The sequence below is a fragment of the Podarcis tiliguerta genome (assembly GCF_965153285.1).
Source record: "Podarcis tiliguerta genome assembly, chromosome: 3".
NCBI lineage: Eukaryota > Metazoa > Chordata > Lepidosauria > Squamata > Lacertidae > Podarcis > Podarcis tiliguerta.
In genome coordinates this window covers 27,742,473-27,760,022 of record NC_139536.1, presented here as the reverse complement: position 1 = coordinate 27,760,022, position 17,550 = coordinate 27,742,473, and the positions used below count along the sequence as shown (strand labels likewise).

The 17,550-nt window shown below is 41.1% G+C and overlaps 1 protein-coding gene and 2 long non-coding RNA genes across 10 annotated transcripts in view; 2 read left to right on the top strand and 1 right to left on the bottom strand.

Annotated features, from left to right (window-relative positions):
• Positions 1-1,521, top strand: part of GPATCH2 (G-patch domain containing 2) — a 110,054-nt gene extending 108,533 nt beyond the window's left edge. For all 5 annotated transcript variants that reach the window (XM_083433304.1, XM_083433306.1, XM_083433307.1 and 2 more), the window contains one exon: positions 117-1,521. In XM_083433304.1, coding sequence (XP_083289430.1) covers positions 117-286 — 170 coding nt within the window. In that variant the 3' untranslated portion in view covers positions 287-1,521. The remainder of the gene's footprint in view (positions 1-116) is intronic.
• LOC310674306 overlaps positions 1-17,550 on the bottom strand; it is a 94,647-nt gene that overhangs the window by 53,035 nt on the left and 24,062 nt on the right. The window lies entirely within an intron of this gene.
• Positions 7,205-11,155, top strand: LOC310674321. Its single transcript, XR_014509528.1, has 3 exons — positions 7,205-8,007; positions 10,497-10,598; positions 11,108-11,155. It is a non-coding gene; the product is annotated as an uncharacterized lncRNA (long non-coding RNA).

Genomic DNA, 17,550 nt, shown 5'->3' with positions numbered 1-17,550 from the left:
TAGCAACCTATTAGATAAATTAGGAGAATAAGAAGGTTTAAGGCTTACGGGGAGATTATCCTGCTCTTCTGCATATGGCCATCCTGATTAATGCTGTGTATTTCTTTTAATCTCAGGGTTTGTAGGTGAAAATGCTCAACCGATCTCAGATAGCAACATTGGCAATAGGATGCTCCAAAGTATGGGCTGGACACCTGGCACAGGCCTTGGACCAGAAGGCAAAGGGATAGCCGAACCAATCCGAGCAATCCAGAGGCCAAAAGGACTTGGACTTGGATTCAGCTAACCGAAAGGCACTCCAGCTGCTCTTCAGACAAGATGACGATGAACCTTTCAACTTTGAAATAACTAAAAACATTCAGCTGTTCTCAGAAACATCCAGTGATTCTTACCGTCACTTTTGAATACAGAAGCCTCAATGTTTTCTATTAAAAGCTGCAAGGGACCAGCCATTAGGGCAGTCCTGATGTTTGAACCCTAACTCTGTAATGGTGCTAATCTTTTTAATTGTACTTTTTTATTTTCTGTGGTCTTGACCATTTATATTGTCAAAATTCCCAAGAACTGATTGGATTCGTTCCCCCCATCCCTTTAAAGACTTGCCAACTGCACAGGTGCACCTGAGTTTTTCTTTCTCAACCCTTTCATAGAACAGGCCACTTTTGCTCATTTCAATTATAATGGAAAGCTGCTGTGTTACTTAATAAGATGGTGCAGATGCAGTATAGTATTAGACATTGCTGCACATCTCCCTTCCATTCCAAAAAGGTCTTGGTAGATTGTTCATCAAGGCAGCATAGATGCGGAGCTGCTTTAACAGCACTCTAGTGAGGAAAGAAGGAGTGACAGAGTTCACCTTTCTAAAAGATTGCATCTCTGCCTCAGTGGCAGCCAGATACAGCCTTCATGGGCAGGGCTGCTCATGACTCTGCCTCATTTCAGGCCAGTTTAATTTTATATCTAATTTGATATACAATATTTGCAGATGAGCCAACATAAAGCACATCTTGCTTCCCAGCATGCAATTTTGCATGACAAACGCATGACAAACGGCAAGCTTTATTATTCCAGGAGTTGCCGCATGTAACTCCACCCTCCTCTCTCTCACCCTAATACACACACCTTTTGAGTACAATTTTAATTGGTTGTTGCATCTTAGGTGGTATCATTTTAAAAGCAAAGTTTTTAAACCAATTGTACTGCTGTCATTTATCCAATCACTGTGAATGTGTATCCCGACCCGTTGTTAGCTAAGTGGATTTAAAATGGGACATTAGAGTCTCTGAATTATAGTTATAATTTGGGAGATATTTCTTAATTAAAAAACAACAACACGGTGGTGACAAAGGTGGGCCAGGGTGGAGGCTTCTCAGGCACATATTCTTGAAAGAAGGTAAAAAGATTTGAAACAGTGTAACAGGAAGTGCTTTAATTTTATCAACAGCCATAATTTCACACTTAATATTTTGGCTTGCTTTTGTGCTGACACCAATCTCATTAAAGAGTCCTTCTATCACTGGACTGGAGGTTTATTTCAATGAGTGTGTTAGCTTGGCTTAATCATACCTGTACCCTAAAGTAATCACTTCAGAATTCATATACTGCTGCCAGCATAAGGCTGTATTCAGATGTCACACTTCCCACCACCTGCTATCATTGGCATAATAACATTCCCTACCAAACACAATGAGTGAGATCCAGAGAACGGAAAGCAGAGTTCTACTTAAACCATTGGGTTTTCCTGCTCCTCGATTCCCATTGCCACCCACTTTGCCCTCAAAGAGCCACTCTTGAGTTTCAAAGGATCTTCCAGATGTGCCGGGGGGCGGGGGGGCGGAGGAGAAAATCAGCAGTGATAACACCAGCTTTTGTGACTGAAAAAAATAGGTACTCTTAAATAATAAAATCCAGTTTCTGAAGTCTTTTTTTTTTTTTTTTGCCATGCTCAAAACATAAGGAATAGGGGAAGACTCAATTCTCAATGGCTTCAAGTAAGCAACAAACTGTAACCTGGAAACTGCCATTGCCTGGGCACTGTGGTATAAGTAATATATTAGTTGCTACTGCATTGCACCTGGTCATCATATGAATGGGCAATTAACTGGTTTTCAATAGAAAGGAAGGAAATGGAGGAAGCAGTTATGGCAAGGGTTACGGTGAGGCAGTGGCCAAAGACAAAGGTACCAAGTCACTAAGAGGAAGAAGAAGTCAAGGGAAAATATATAGAATTCAGGTGACAGTATTTGTTTGCTAAGGTCGGAATTATCTATTCTGATTGGTTGCTCAGTGTCTCAGGCAAAGGCTTTTGTCATCAACTGCTCTCTGATCGAATTCAGGTTGGGAACCCCTGGGCATGAACCAGATTTCATCCAGCTCTCCGGTTCCCCTTCCGACTATCAGCTCTTCAGTGAGGTGAGGAAGGCTTTGATGTTCAGGTCCTTCCCCTTTTCTGTTCCTTGCAAATATGCAAAAAGTATGCAAAAAATGCATATGATTTTGAGAGTGTGAATACCTTTTGAAGCTTGAGGCTTCAAATAACTGAAAAGAAGGAATTACTGTTCAGCTATTTATTGAACCTTGTTTGCATTCTTCTGGTATTACTGAGTTTTTGCCTTCTGCACAGGCAGAATAAAGAAAGGGAGTTGGTGAGCTTTTTAGAAATATGTATATTTATTTTAAAAAGTTATGTGAATAAAATGGAAGGTAAATATGAGTGCAGTTATTAAGAAATAAATCGCTCTGAGTGGGTGTCTGGCTCTGCTACCGGAATATGGCCTTTGCCACAGTAATTCATAAAGTGAATTCTGTAACATGGTGATCCTGCTATAAAAATGTCCCTAGAGTGTGCTACAATTTGCAGCTTCCCTCCCAAACAAATTGTGCTTCCTTTTGCAGTGTGATTTTAGGTAAGTAGATCTAGGGATCAACCATTGCAGTGTAACTGAGGAAAGGAGGGTGGTTTAGAGATTTAGTCATAAAACTTCAAGAATTATGAGCTGGGTTGTAATTTAGATTTTAGAATAATTTATTGCAAGGCAATACCTACCTTTGATTCAAAAGCTGCAATGCTCAGTGTTAAAATGCTAGCATAGGTATTTCTGATGCTTCCACATGGAAGAGTTAAGCAGGCGTTTTCTCTTTGGTAGAGTAATAAATTGACATCCTCTGGAGCCCTGGTGGCTGATGGGTAATAATTTAGGCATATAGTAGACTTGATTAATTTGTTATCCAAGTAATACTAGACTACTGTACATACATGCAGCTTTGATGAAAGTACTGTATGTGCATTTAATATATAATCAACCTGACTTTTTGTGTGCATGTAGCACTGTATCTCCACTTTGTGATTAAAATGAAAAACTATAGGCGTACAAATATGTTCTGCTGTAGAGGGATCATTGTGTAATAAGCTTGTTTTCTACCATTTGCCCTTCCATTTTGTCTTTTAAAATTCAGTATGTGTTTTTTATTTTAAAAAACCTGAAGTTGAATTAGCAGAAAGTGACTCGACATCCACACTGAAATTAAAGTTTCAAAACTGTGACCAGCCAGAACAGAACATTATAAATGCTATGGGGGGGGGTGTCCCCACAAAACAAAATGCCTTAAATGTTAAAGGGTAAAGTCAACATATAGGGGTGGATCTAAACAAAGGGGGGGAAATGCTATAAGTCACAAATTAAATCGTTATAACAAAAGGGGGAAATTGCATAGAAAGGTTTTGTGCTCTATAGCACCATCTGGTGCTGCATGTGTATAACACATTTAAAATGCTGTTTTTTGACTACTGTAGTTGAATCAGAAGTGGGTCTCCAGGTGGCTTAGAAAAAGTTAAAATCCACACTATTACATTTTAGGGTTATAGCCATCAGTAGCCAATGTTTTAGTTTATGCCAGCAGTTCCCAAACTTGTTTTTCACGAATCACTTGAAAAGTGCCGAGGCTCATGGTGGGCCACTTAACAATTTCTCTGCCTGTCATAGCAATTCTAATGTGTTATGCTAGTTACTGCATCATTTTAATTGCATTTTTAAAGCTTCTTTTCTTCTATTGTACGTATTTACTGCATTGCAATTCGAATTCCATAGAATTAAAATTATAAATGTTCTTCACAGACATGCCACAGGCCACCAGTTTGGAAACCCATGATGTATGTTATTCCTCTGAGAATTGTGGTGAAGAGTGGGGTGTGCAACTAAAACCTTGGCTGTGCATTATTTTTATCCCATGAGAGAATGCTTGAAGCATCCTCTGTGTTACCATAATGTTCAGTACCACATGCTTCTTCCGTGTGGAAGGGGGAGGTTTCATGCCAGCAATATGACCTATTTCTGGTGGTGGTTGGGCACCCTTCAATGACTGATTCAAGTGCATCCGCATGATAATAAGAATGCATTGACTAGTCCCAAGAATCTCACTAGTTTTCTCACCTAGAGTTCCTGTCATTTAAAAATACTCCCATGCAGAGGTTCCTACAATTTGAAGAAGGTTGCAGCATTTGGCAATTGGTCATTCATTTCTTTATCCACAGACTTATTTCAAATAGATGGAATCTGACTATAGTTTCTGTTGTTATATTAATCCTTCCAATAACATTGATTGCATTCTAAGAAATTTTTGATCTGTTAGAATCACACAAGTTGCCTTAGGGGTAAGAATGAGTCTTTTTCAAAGAAAAAAACCCCAAGTCATTAGGTATTAAATACTCATTGATTTAACAGGTTTGCCGTAATATATATTCAACTGACGAGTGGACCATGAAGGCTCCTTCTGGAGGTCTCCTACTAAGCACAGACTCATTACTTTACACACCTGACATTTTAAGTAGATCCAGATTTCTCTCCAGCGAGTCAGTCCCATTAACTGTCAGTGTGATGATCTACTATTGCCACTTTTGGTTTTATCTGTACATTAGAGTTGTCTCCTGTCTTTGAATTGTCAGACAGCATAAATCATCCCCCTGATTCAGACATCGCTGCATTTGCAGCGGAACACTGAGACTCGATTCCTTGTCAACTTTTTCAGGGAAATGTTTGTGTTTCGTTGTAGTTGGAACAAACGTAGGTGCATTTTTGCCTGTGCATTCCGGTTAGAAAACTGTAGCTGTGGATATAAGAAGGAATCACACTGATCTCTTCCCTCCTACATTCAACCCTTGCCTAAATCAACAGGTGAGCCATTTCTAAACTGTTTTCCTGTTTCTCATCTTAGGCTATGTCATAAGAGCAGCAACTCACCAAGAGGCTAATCATGAGCCACATTAATACATAGTAAATGAAAACTGGCAGGATTGCTGAAAGCATAAGTAATTCTTAATGAGTAATTCTGAGTAATTCTTAATGAGTGCTACAGTTGGCTTATAGGGCAAAGGTAACACAGAACCAATACACCAACATTCTCCCCAGTGCTTTTTTTTTCTGGGGGGGGGGGGACGCAGGGGTACACATACCCCTAAACATTTTGTGAATCTAAGTTTGGCCTCATTGAGGGGCAGTATTTCAATATGAGTAGGAAAATGAGAGTACCCCTAAACATTTTTTAAAGAAAAAAAGCACTGATTCCCCCTATTTCATTCTGGTTATTAACTAAGGCAGGCACCCCCAACCTGCAGCTCTCCAGATGTTTTGGTCTACAACTCCCATGATCCCTAGCTAAAAGGACCAGTGGTCAGAGATGATGGGAATTGTAGTCCAAAACATCTGGAGGGCCGAAGGTTGGGGGTGCCTGTACTAGGGGATATTTCTCTATCATTCCTATCTTGGTTGAACTTGTTTGGCTTGGTTAACTTTCTATTATTAATCATGTGACTTCCCAAGCTGAGCTCTGACTCGACAGATAGGCAGTGCTGCAATAGTACACAGGGTAGCTTACAAGAATAGCCTTCAGTTCTTTATAAGTTTGACAAGAGCTGGGCTGATGCCAAAGGCTGATTGCTTTACTATGGATTGCCATGGTTAACCATGAGTTGCTTGGTAGTAGTCTGTGGAGCCATATGCTCCAGCCCCTTACACCAGGAGTAGCCAATGTGGTGCCCTCCAGTTGTTGTCGGAGTGCAACTCCCACAAGCCTCAAGCTAACATGGTCATTGGTCAAGGATGGTGGTCATTCTACTGCAACAACATCTGCTGCCCACCTTTGCCCAACACCCCTTAAAAGCAGGGGTGGGTAACCTGTAGCCCTCCAGTTTTCGCTTGAATCCATTTCCTCTCAGTTCCAGCCAGAGTGGCCAGTGATTAGGGATGGGCCAATGGGAGATGCAGTCGGACAACACTGGGGGGGGGGCAGTTTTCCCATATCTGAAATACCCACACTGTACCTAACTAGTACCTAACCGCACTGTACCTAACTAGGGACACGGGTGGCGCTGTGGGTAAAAGCCTCAGCGCCTAGGGCTTGCCGATCGAAAGGTTGGTGGTTCGAATCCCCGCGGCGGGGTGCACTCCGGTTGCTCGGTCCCAGCGCCTGCCAACCTAGCAGTTCGAAAGCACCCCCGGGTGCAAGTAGATAAATAGGGACCGCTTACTAGCGGGAAGGTAAACGGCGTTTCCATGTGCGGCTCTGGCTCGCCAGAGCAGCGATGTCACGCTGGCCACGTGACCCGGAAGTGTCTCCAGACAGCGCTGGCCCCTGGCCTCTTGAGTGAGATGGGCGCACAACCCTAGAGTCTGTCAAGACTGGCCCGTACGGGCAGGGGTACCTTTACCTTTACCTTTACCTAACTGATAACACATCAGCGGCAGCACTAGGCACATTAACTTCCCACTTAACGCAGAATGAGAACCAGAGTGAAATTCTGATTTCAGTCCAAATGGAGCAAGACCTTTACAGCTGTGCTGGCTTTTGTCAGGCAGGGCTTTGCTTCCAGCTGCACAGTGTTCTAAATTTTAATTGTAAAACGAACGTGCAGACATCACACATAGATGTTATACACCATTACATTTTTATCTCCCCTTCCTCCACTGAGAGCTCAGAGAAACATACAAAGTTATCCCTGTGAAATTATCCCATAACCCTGTGAAGTAGGGTTTTTTGGGGGGGGCGGGGCAGGCATTAGGGCTGAGTGGTTATTTTAACTTGAGTGTCCCAGTCAGGATGCTTATAAAAAAAGCTTCAATGAAACTCAGAGTGTGCATGATTTCTTTACAATGCTATGCTTTGGCTTGCAATTGGAATGTTTTGACTCGTTTCCCTACCAATGAATATAGCACATCTTTCCAGTGTTTCTGGCCTTTTAGCCCATTTTCTTGTGATTAACTTTGGAGACAGATCAGGAACAGGAACAGGGATTCTCCCTACCTCTTGGCACCATCAGTTCTTCTTCCCCACCTTCCTTCCTGTTGAAAGCAGTGAACAACTGAATGGAAGATCCCCAGTTATCTCACATTCAAATTGCCATATTATCTCCTATAAGTTCATTTCTCCCATGTGTACAGGACTATTCAAACCCTAATCTCTCCCCATTAGCTATGTGGGTGGGGTGGAGGAATAACATGGCTAGATTATTTATTACCCTGTTCAATTTTTAAAAACCTATTTTTAAGTACAATAAAAATATCCACTTATGTAATAAAGATTCAGCAGTTATCTCAAATTAAGGAGATTATTGACAAAAGCTGTCTTTTACAGTAAATACCCTCTGTCAATTGGAATTTCAAAGCTTTGTATGCGGAAGTGCCTTTCAAAAACTATAGTTATTTTAAAAACCGCCAATAATGACTATTGCATGATGTGAATGTTTAGAGGAGAGAGGGAAAGCTGAGGTTGATAACCCCAAACATTTTTAAACGGCTCTGTGACTATTGTTTCATAGCCTTGGTGTTGGGCTTTTACATATGTGGAATGTTCCAGAATACAGAAGCATTCAAAATGGAAAAAAACAACAACTGAGGAGAATTTTTTAAAAGGGAGGAGGGAAACCCTCTCTATGCCTCTCCTAAACCATTGTATTTCGCCATTATGTCAGTTAACAACTACACTAGAAACAAGCAGCAGATTTTTTTCCACTCTGTGAGTAATTGTCTGCATAGCAGTGACAGATGTGCAATATAGCAGCTTCTTCAGGAAAAAAAATTAACAGTTTGTCCAGCATGTCAGCTCGCTCTTTTTAGTGCTTCGGAGGTCCTGGCCCCATTATGGATGATTTAGAAATTGAGGCAAGCTAAGACCAGCTGCCTGAGTTGAAAGCCTTAGTTAGTAGGCCTCATCTGCATTCCAGTATTCACTTACATCTAGAAATTGGTAGGGCCCCTCCGGCCACAAGATGAGTGCGGGCTGACAATGCCTTGATTTGTCGAGAGAGAGAATAAATGGGTTTTTCAGAAGATGAGGAAATATCACCATTACTGGCCAATTTACAGCATTTTATCTGTTCTTCAAACATGTCACTTTTGTTATTGTCGCATGGTAATTACATAGTGAAACGGAAAGAAAACAAATTCCGGTTACATATTCAGATGGATTGCAAAATCATATAATCCTGATAAATGCCCATTTATGATACACATGGATGAAAGGTTCATTTTAATTTTGAATAGCTAGCACAGCCATAAATACGATATAGGATTAGATGCCACTGAATCCGATTACCAAAAGCAAATAGCATTTTTCCTCACTCTTTTTCATAACTAGCAAATTTGTAACAAGGAAGGTATTTAAAACAAAGGGGATTGGGGGGCAGTAGGGATTCCACCCACCCTCTCCCAGTCTCCTAAAATAATGTTTTAAGCAATATTGTTCCAGTGGCCATTTTAAAAATATCGGGCTTACCATTGCTAAAAGTGCTTTATTTCTGGAAGCAGCTCAACATTTGACATTAAAGGCTCACAGAAAGAGCCTCTGTCCCCTGCACAAGTCGGGCACTTGAGATGCAGACAGAGCTGTTGTCATTAGATCTCCAATAACAAAGGCGGTGGTGATAAAAATAATAATAGTGGTTCCATTATACCAGTTTTTATGCCCAGTCTTTTGAACAGAAGACTTAAGTCAGATGCTAAAACTCAGAAAATGTGTGAAAAGCATTAAAGACAACCCCAGACAGTGTTAAAGGCTTCTGGTTAAGAGATGGTTCACTAAAGCCATAATAGCTCATCAGATGAAATATTGGGCTGTCTCTTCTGTTGGTGATAAATAAGGAGCACCATCCACCAGGAACATCTGCACATGCCCGCTTTAAAGGAATATAAATAGTTGGGCATGCAGTTGCCGAAACGAATCTCCAGTGGATGGTGACCATTGCATGTGGTTAAATAATACACATCGGCACTAACGTTACTCACTTTTCAAATAAGTATTTTCTTAACTGACAAGCATCACTTTACAAACGTAGAATCTATCCTTCAGAGACCCAATGTTGCCAGCATTAATTGTTCTATTTCTTTAGAGTTGTGACTAGACCCACGTTTAAGTTTCTGCTTTATCACAAAGCTTACTGGATGATGGATGTCTCACAAATATAGTGTGAGAGTGAAGTAATATAAAATAAGGGGTCACCACAATGGGATTCAAAATAATTCCATGCTGGCTCTTAGTTGATTTGTCATGCACTAGATAGTCTTCATGGTCTGTCCTGGGACAACAGCTCCTATTGCTCCCAGAAAGCATCCATGCTGGAGACGGTGGCTTTTTCCTCTATTGTTATTATTATGATTTAATTTTTTATTTATTACATTTGTACAATATCGCTCTTCATCTGAAGATCACAGGACAGGTCACAACATAAGCATACAAAATGAAAATACATAGTAAAAACACAACAAAACCCAATAACCTCTCTCCCACAAACTCATGTAAAAGGCCATAGAATGTTTGATCAGCCAAAGGCCTAATTATAGAGAAAAGTTTTTGCCTGCCTGGCACTTAAAGATATGTAATGAAGGTGCCAGATTAGCCTCCCTGGGGAGAGCATTCCACAAACTGGGAGCCACCACGGAATAGGCCTTGAGTTCTTGAGTTGCCACCCTCTGAGAGGGCACACGAAGAAGTGTCTCAGACAATGGAAACTAATTGGCAACCAGTGCAGTCAGGCCAACCATAGCAGTCTCTCCTCCTGTGTTCCAGCACCTGGTATTTGGCAGCCTGGCTGCCTCCAGCTGTGAAGGTAAAGCACAGCCAACATGGCTAGTGTTTTTGAGATACATGTTTTCTGGCATACCAGACTCTCACAAAACGGCAGGTTTACATGTGTGTGTTTTTGTGGTGCCCAGCCCCACTAGAAGCTCACAGAGGAGCACTCTGTTAACGGAAGGAGGGGGAGTGGCGATAGATCGCACCAGCAAAAATGTCACCACACTTTTAAAAAAACAAATGAACACCTCACACAGTATACTTCACTGAGAGTTGGAAGGAACCATGAAAGTCATCTAGTCCAAACCCATGAAATGCAATAATATTTTGCCCAGTGTGGGGTTCGAACCCACGACCCTGGGATTAAGAGTCCCATACTTTACCACCTGAGCTATATTAGCCTAGGGATCTCTAAACTACCACTTTCCATTTAGACTACTGTAAGGCACTCTACATTGAGCTGCCCTTGAAGACGGTCTGGAAATGCTAGTATAGAATGCAGCCACAAGAGGATTGTCACTTCCATGCATTGACAGGTAACACCTGTCCAGAGGAATCTGCACTACATTTCTCCACATCAGTCAGGCCACGCTCTGTGGCTGGGAGTGGGACTCTGCTCATTGTCTCACCAACATTTGGAGAGACCTGTAGGGCCTTATCTGTAGTGGCACCCCAGATCTGGAGCTCCCTATCCTGTGCTTAAAGGGCACAAAATAGCACAACATTGATAGGATCTTGCCTTTCCTGATTTATCAATATTTTGGATTGTCCGAATTAGTCTCTATCTGCATCATATTAACTGTATCCTTTTAGCTTTTGTTGTTGGCCTATTGTTGATGTTTTAACTGTATCCTATATTTTGCTATATATATATTTTGAATTATTGTACAGAAACTGCTTTGGAGTCATTTTTAATGGAACGCTTTAGAATCTTAACATATAAAATAGAATAAATCTTAACAAATATAAGAATCTTAAATAAAATAAAGTAAAATATTCCTTTTTTATTTATTATTAAATTTACAACCCACCCTTCCTCTCAAAGAAACCCAGGACAGCAACTGCAATGAGAAAAGTCATTTTCGTGAAATGTCAGGACAGGGTCAAGGTACTTCCTGCATTATTATTTTTAGACCATCTGAATTAAGCATGGCCACCCATTTGGTTTATTTTAGAGCATGTTCAGCAAAATCCACACCAGATTAAGTATATTTTATTATTATTCTAAACTCTAGCAGCAACAAAATTCATCAGCATTCCTGCAGGTCTGCTCAGGGTCCAGGAGAGATGCAGAAGTACACCATGTTCTGGAACTGAGATCTAATAAAGACATTCTATTGTGATTCTGTCACGGATAAATACAATTAGGCAGTTGCTAAATGCTTACCTGCATCAAAGTCAAGTCTGATTCATTTTTTGGCTATTCTTATTTAAATGTGTCATAAATATGACTAGGTGCCAGCAGCCTAAGCAACCAGCCTACAGCTAAATCTGCTCTGAAATGATTAAATTATATCTGCCTGAACTTCCCTGACCATGTAATCACTTAAAGATTTACAGTTTTAGGTCAGGTATTACAGGTTAGATTATAGTTATAATAAGCCTGAGGTTGATGCAGGTGAATATTATAAATGACTGGTATCATTTTAAATCTTTTATCCAAAGCGGTGTGTGGCTAATGAGGTAACCTTGCTCCCCCTCCTGAATTGGACAACCAAATCAATACATGGCTTTTCTTGAGGCCTGGCCTAGACTATACTGTCGCATACAGGAAACAGTGCAGTGAGTTTAACACCTCCATGCTGTTGTCTAGGCTCATTTCCTCTTTCTGGGGAAAACTACCACATGGTAGCAAGTAGATTATTTGCATTATTATTCAGTGAAAGCAGGGCTGGTCCCAAAAAGCTTGCTGCCTGAGATTAAGGACAAAGTGATACAGTCCTCCAATACCATGTACAGAAGCTGATGGGATTGGTAGCTGAATCCTATTTCAACTGGCATTAGCTGGAGGCCCCGTAATCATAGTGGCAGGGTGATGGTGTATGGGGACAGCTTGGAATAAGCTCAGTTCCCATCCGTTTAGTTACCTACCTCCACTTCCCTGCTAGGTTGCCTAGGCACTGAGAAAGGGCCAAGTACCCAGGCACAAAGGCAGAGTGTAAATAAATTTAAGGAGGAAGAAGAAGAGGAGAAGCCCTTCTCAGAGCAAGGTGTTTGGGGGGCTTGTAAATAAAAGATTTGAACATTACATGACAAATCTGGTTTCTTTTCTTTTTCCGACTCTTTTCCAAGTGTTTGATTACACACACACACACACACACACACACAAACACAAACACACAGAGAGAATATTTAGTGAACACACACACAAACTGTGTCACTAAGTGGAAGAATGTTTGGCACAACTAATCAAAATTCATTGGAAAGGAATTCTCTGAGAAATTTCCTGTGAGTTTTGTTTTTCAACCATCTAAAAACTTTTGGAGAACTCTGTCCACATCCCACCACAGAATATCTGATGAATCTACCTAACCACCCAAATTTCACCTCCTGCAATTTGGAGAGAAGATTTTGAGAGGTCAGTTTTGCTCAAACCTTAGCCAATCCACCCGACCCAACAGAAGGACATCTATTGCGTTGTATGCCAAATGGTAGGTTACAAGCCACAGGCTGGCCAGTGCAGGAAATGGGGTACTAGAGGGATCCTTGAGATGATTCGGCAGGGCTCTTCCAGAGAGAGAGTGCTTTACATGGGCTGAAAACCTGATTGAGAAGCCAATGCAGTATGCATCGGCACCCTAATGGAAGAGGGAATCCTTCCTCAGATGAACCATAATCCCTAGATTCCCAGCTTGCTTGCTTTAAAAAAATAATAATTTCTAACATTTGTAAAACCTGAGATTTGAGACACAATGTCCAGGCACTGTTTTCATTTTTGAGAAGTTAGCCTGCTCCCCGCTTCAGTTTTTTATTTTCCTCCTGCACACACACACACACACACACACCCTGTCAATAGCTATGCCAGTGTGTGCACAACCCCTGCCATGGGGAAACGCCATAGTTCACTGACACAGCATATACTTCTTATGCAGAAGGTTGCAGGTTCAAACCCTGGCATTTTCAGATGCGGCTAGGAGACACCCATGCCTGAAACCTTGTTGGGCCACTGCCCACCAGCGTTAGACTGGGATAGTCAACATGATGCTCTCCAGATGTTTAGGACTACACCTCCCATCAGCTCCAGCCAGACCTAACATGGAGAGTTCTGGATCCAACATATAACATAAATCTGACTAGGGGCCCACATATGTGCAAGTCTATGCACATTCCAGCTCAGAGAAATGTGCGCTAATCCCTGTTGGACACCCAACAATCCCACCCTCCGTTTGGGGACACACATTGCTGTCTCTTTCATCAGGGGAAACATGATTTGTCAGCAATGCAAGTTGCTCTTAGGAGCAGGATTCTCAAAATGAGTACTACTAGGTTTTTGGATATGGGCTAGAAAACAAATGTGTGTTGTTGTTTTATTAAAAACAACAGCAATGCTGAAACCCCACCGATCATTTGCTTAGTAAGGAAGGAGAACTGGGGGCAGGGGCAAGCACAGAATCCAATCCTGGCTAACTTAATTAGTAGATATTTATTTGTTTAAAAAATGAACCACACACCCCTAAGCAGTGCACATAGATCCACCTATTGGATTGGGTTGGCCAGTTGGGGAGTTGTACAGACAACACTCATTTACATGCATGAATGCGCATGCTAAGAATCCCACTAAGAATGTGTGTGCTCCAGGCATTGTTGCAGAAATATGCACTAAAAGAAACAGCTAATTTTCCCAATGCCATTCCTTTCCTAATGGCTGGGTTTTGTGTGTTAATGTTTCTATTGTTTTAATATTCTTGCTTTTCTCATTCATATTCTAAGAGATTATTGTTAGTGCCAACTCATTTGATTTATCATTTAGCGAAAGCACTTGTTCAAAAAGTCAGCACTGGATATTAAATGATGATTGCCTGCAATGAATTTCTTCTCAACATCTGCAAAGACAATTTTGCCTTTTCTTCTGCCACTTAACTCTAAGTGAGAGATCTTAAGCATACTTAAATAGGATTCATAATATCAAGCTCACAGGAAATTATCTCTAAATCTGGGTTGCTGTAAAGCTATGAGTAAAATTATCTGCTTAAAAATAAAAAGGATTTCTGAGAAGAAAAACAGAAGAAAAAATATTCCTATTTCTTATTATACTATTATCTGTCCAGCAAGTTGTTATTTAGTGAATCATCTGGTCTAAATACCATTTCAAGAACAATTTTTTTGCTTTTAATATTATATTTGTGCCTTCTCCACTACAGTGTCGTGAAACCATTCAGTAACTAAGAGTACAATCCTATATATATCTACTTAGAAATTTCATTGGGTTCAATGGGGCTTGTTTCCAAGTGGTTACACAGTTGTAGATTGCAATCTACTAAAATGGATAAGAATTCTGAACTTACATTTGGGGGGGTGGGTATTTTAATACGCATGCTTTCCCCAACCTCGTACCCTCCAGATGTTCTGAGTTCCATTTCCCAAAAATCCCAACCAGCATGGCCAATGGTCAGGAATAATGGAAGTTGTGGTCCAACAATGTTTAGAAGGCATCAGGTCAAGGAGGGCTGTTCTAGTCCACCACACACCAATATCTCTCTGGTAACAAGAGCTCCTATAATCATGTCAATGGAGGGAAAGCTCCACACGTAAAATTGCTTTCTATGTGCAGAGTTGCCCAACCATCTGGAAACTGCTATGCAAGAAGAGTACCATTTGCACACTGGTGGGCTGCCACATGTACACCCATAACTGAAGCCTATTAGGTTCTTCTTGACCTAAAGTGGGGAACCTGCGGCCTTCCATAAGTTGCCAGGCTCAGCTCCCAGCATCCCTAACTACTGGCCATGATGACTGGGGCTGATGGGAGCTGAATCCAACAGCATCTGAAAGGCTGCAGGTTCCCTATCCCTGTTCTTGACCTGTCATGAGAATTGCCAATTGGCCTGTGCACTACAGCACTGCTCTGTGGGGTCTGCCAGTGTTGATGTATGAAAACCCAGTAACCTTTTGAACCCTGTGCTTGGACCCTCCAGATTTTTCTTCCTAGTCTCAGTGCCTCTCCTACCTAGAAGGCTGGAATTTTTAAAACAGAAAGCTGCCCGTTCTACATGCTAGCAAGAACACTAGAAATGGCCTGGGAAAAGTGCCAGAAGTGGGTTTCTTGTGTTTCTCTTCCGTTACACTATTGGCTGTTCCACATATGCTTGCCTTAAACAGCAAATACAGGGATAACTCAGTGGCAAGCTGTAGACTCAGGGACAGCTGTAGCAGCTCAGTAGATAAAACATCCAAGCAACAAGAAAAGTAGCCAGCTGTTCAAAACTTTACATCAAAATGCTGAAGGAAGACAGAAGCCAGGAATTTCCAGAGTGGTGGTGGAAAGAAAGAAAAGGCTAAAAAGAAACAATTTGGAGGTCTAAATTGTACAAATTAAGTACAACACAAAATCAATTTTAATTCACATTGATTCTAAGGCAAACACCTAATTACAGTGAATGGCCAAATTATTCCCTACATCGAAACGTAAGTAAAGAGATGCTGCATCTCCATCCTCATTCTCATTTTAGTTGTTCTCTTTCTGTGGAAAACTTCAACAGATTTTTTTTTTATTGCAAAATATTGCATAGAAGCCTTATGAATTTCATTTGAGTTCACATCTAAATCACTTTGTTAACAACCAGAGCTTTGAAGAAAACTTTAAATACTGAATGTATTGTAGTATCTGGGGCAAGGAAGAGTGTGAGTTACTTAAGTTCAGACTTTATAGTTATTATTAATAGCAGCTGAAAATTTATTAGAAAAGAGAGGGCCATCTTTACCATTCAGCGAGAAAATCCAGCGAGAGCCAGTGTGGTGTAGTGGTTAAGAGCGGTAGTCTCGTAATCTGGGGAACCGGGTTCGAGTCTCCGCTCCTCCACATGTAGCTGCTGGGTGACCTTGGGCCAGTCACACTTCTTTGAAGTCTCTCAGCCCCACTCACCTCACAAAGTGTTTGTTGTGGGGGAGGAAGGGAAAGGAGAATGTTAGCCGCTTTGAGACTCCTTAAAGGGAGTGAAAGGCGGGATATCAAATCCAAACTCTTCTTCTTCTTCTTCTTTCTCCGATGCTACATTGCAGACTACGAAAAATCTCTTGTAGCACAATAGAGTATTTTATAGTGTTCCAATGATGATGGAGATGCAAATCTGAAAGCTAAGCCATGCCCATCTAACTGAACACAGAGCTAATACCAGGATACCTGTTAACGCCGTGGTAAATCCTACAATCTACAGTGAACCTGAATGAAGACTGTGGTGATTGTTGGTTCAATAGCTTTTAGTGGCTCCTCCTGAGCCAACAGGGTCTGTTGTAAAAATGTGTACTTAGGGACTCTTAAATATATCTTATTTATGACTCAATGGACCATAACTGCTAAGAATGAGATGTTGCAATCTATGGTGTAAATCCTTCTTGGTTCTCCAATAATTGATCATTATGTCAAGGGCTGCTTTGTGGCTGACGTGCTACAGCCACGCATGGAGTTCTGCCACAATGGGTCTTGTCTAACAAATTTTAGTAGCATCTCACATTTTGAGACTGGTTTGTATACTTATATTTTCCCAATATATTGTGAGCATAGTTTCAGCAATGCTTCCATTCTGAATTTTAAAGGCATTTGAGGCCAAAGAGAGAGAACATTTTTTAAAAAGCTGCACTGGATATTTTTGGATCAAAACTTGTTAAAGCATGGAATAGAAATCCCACTTTAATTGTGAAAGTACTGAATTTCCTGTAAAACTTTGCACAATCATTCCATTTTTGTTCCCTTTGAGTATTGCTTCATCAGTATTGATTTCTCCACTAGCTGCTGCTTGCCCACCAGATTTAGGGCAGCAGAACTGATTCTGCTGCAGTGGGCACTAAGCCTAGGGAGCGCTGCAAGGCGTCGCAGCTATGAAATAGTGAATTGAGCAGATGAGAAGTGCTGGGGTGCCAAATTTTGGCCTCAGACAGAGCTCTGCTGAAATCTGAAATACCAAAGTCCGCCCCGTGTCCACACCCATTCATTTCCCTAGATTCAGCACAGGAATGATCCCACCTAATCAGAGAACAAAAGAATGTTATATTGTGATGTCTGTCATAATAACATCACTGGGCATTAGGAAATATGATCATGGCCGATCAGATTGGGCTTCAGACTGGCATCACTGAAGGCAAATGAGCAACACTGAAAGTGAAAGCAATTTCAAGAAATGAGCGAACATGCAAGGATTGCCAAAAGGCACCAGAAAAAAGAAGTGCTTTATATCATTGCAAAAAAAGGTTCACAGAAAGCAGCAAGTAATTTTGTGTCAACCCAAATTTAATGTAACTGCATGATCCACTTTGTATTTTACATTTTTTTCC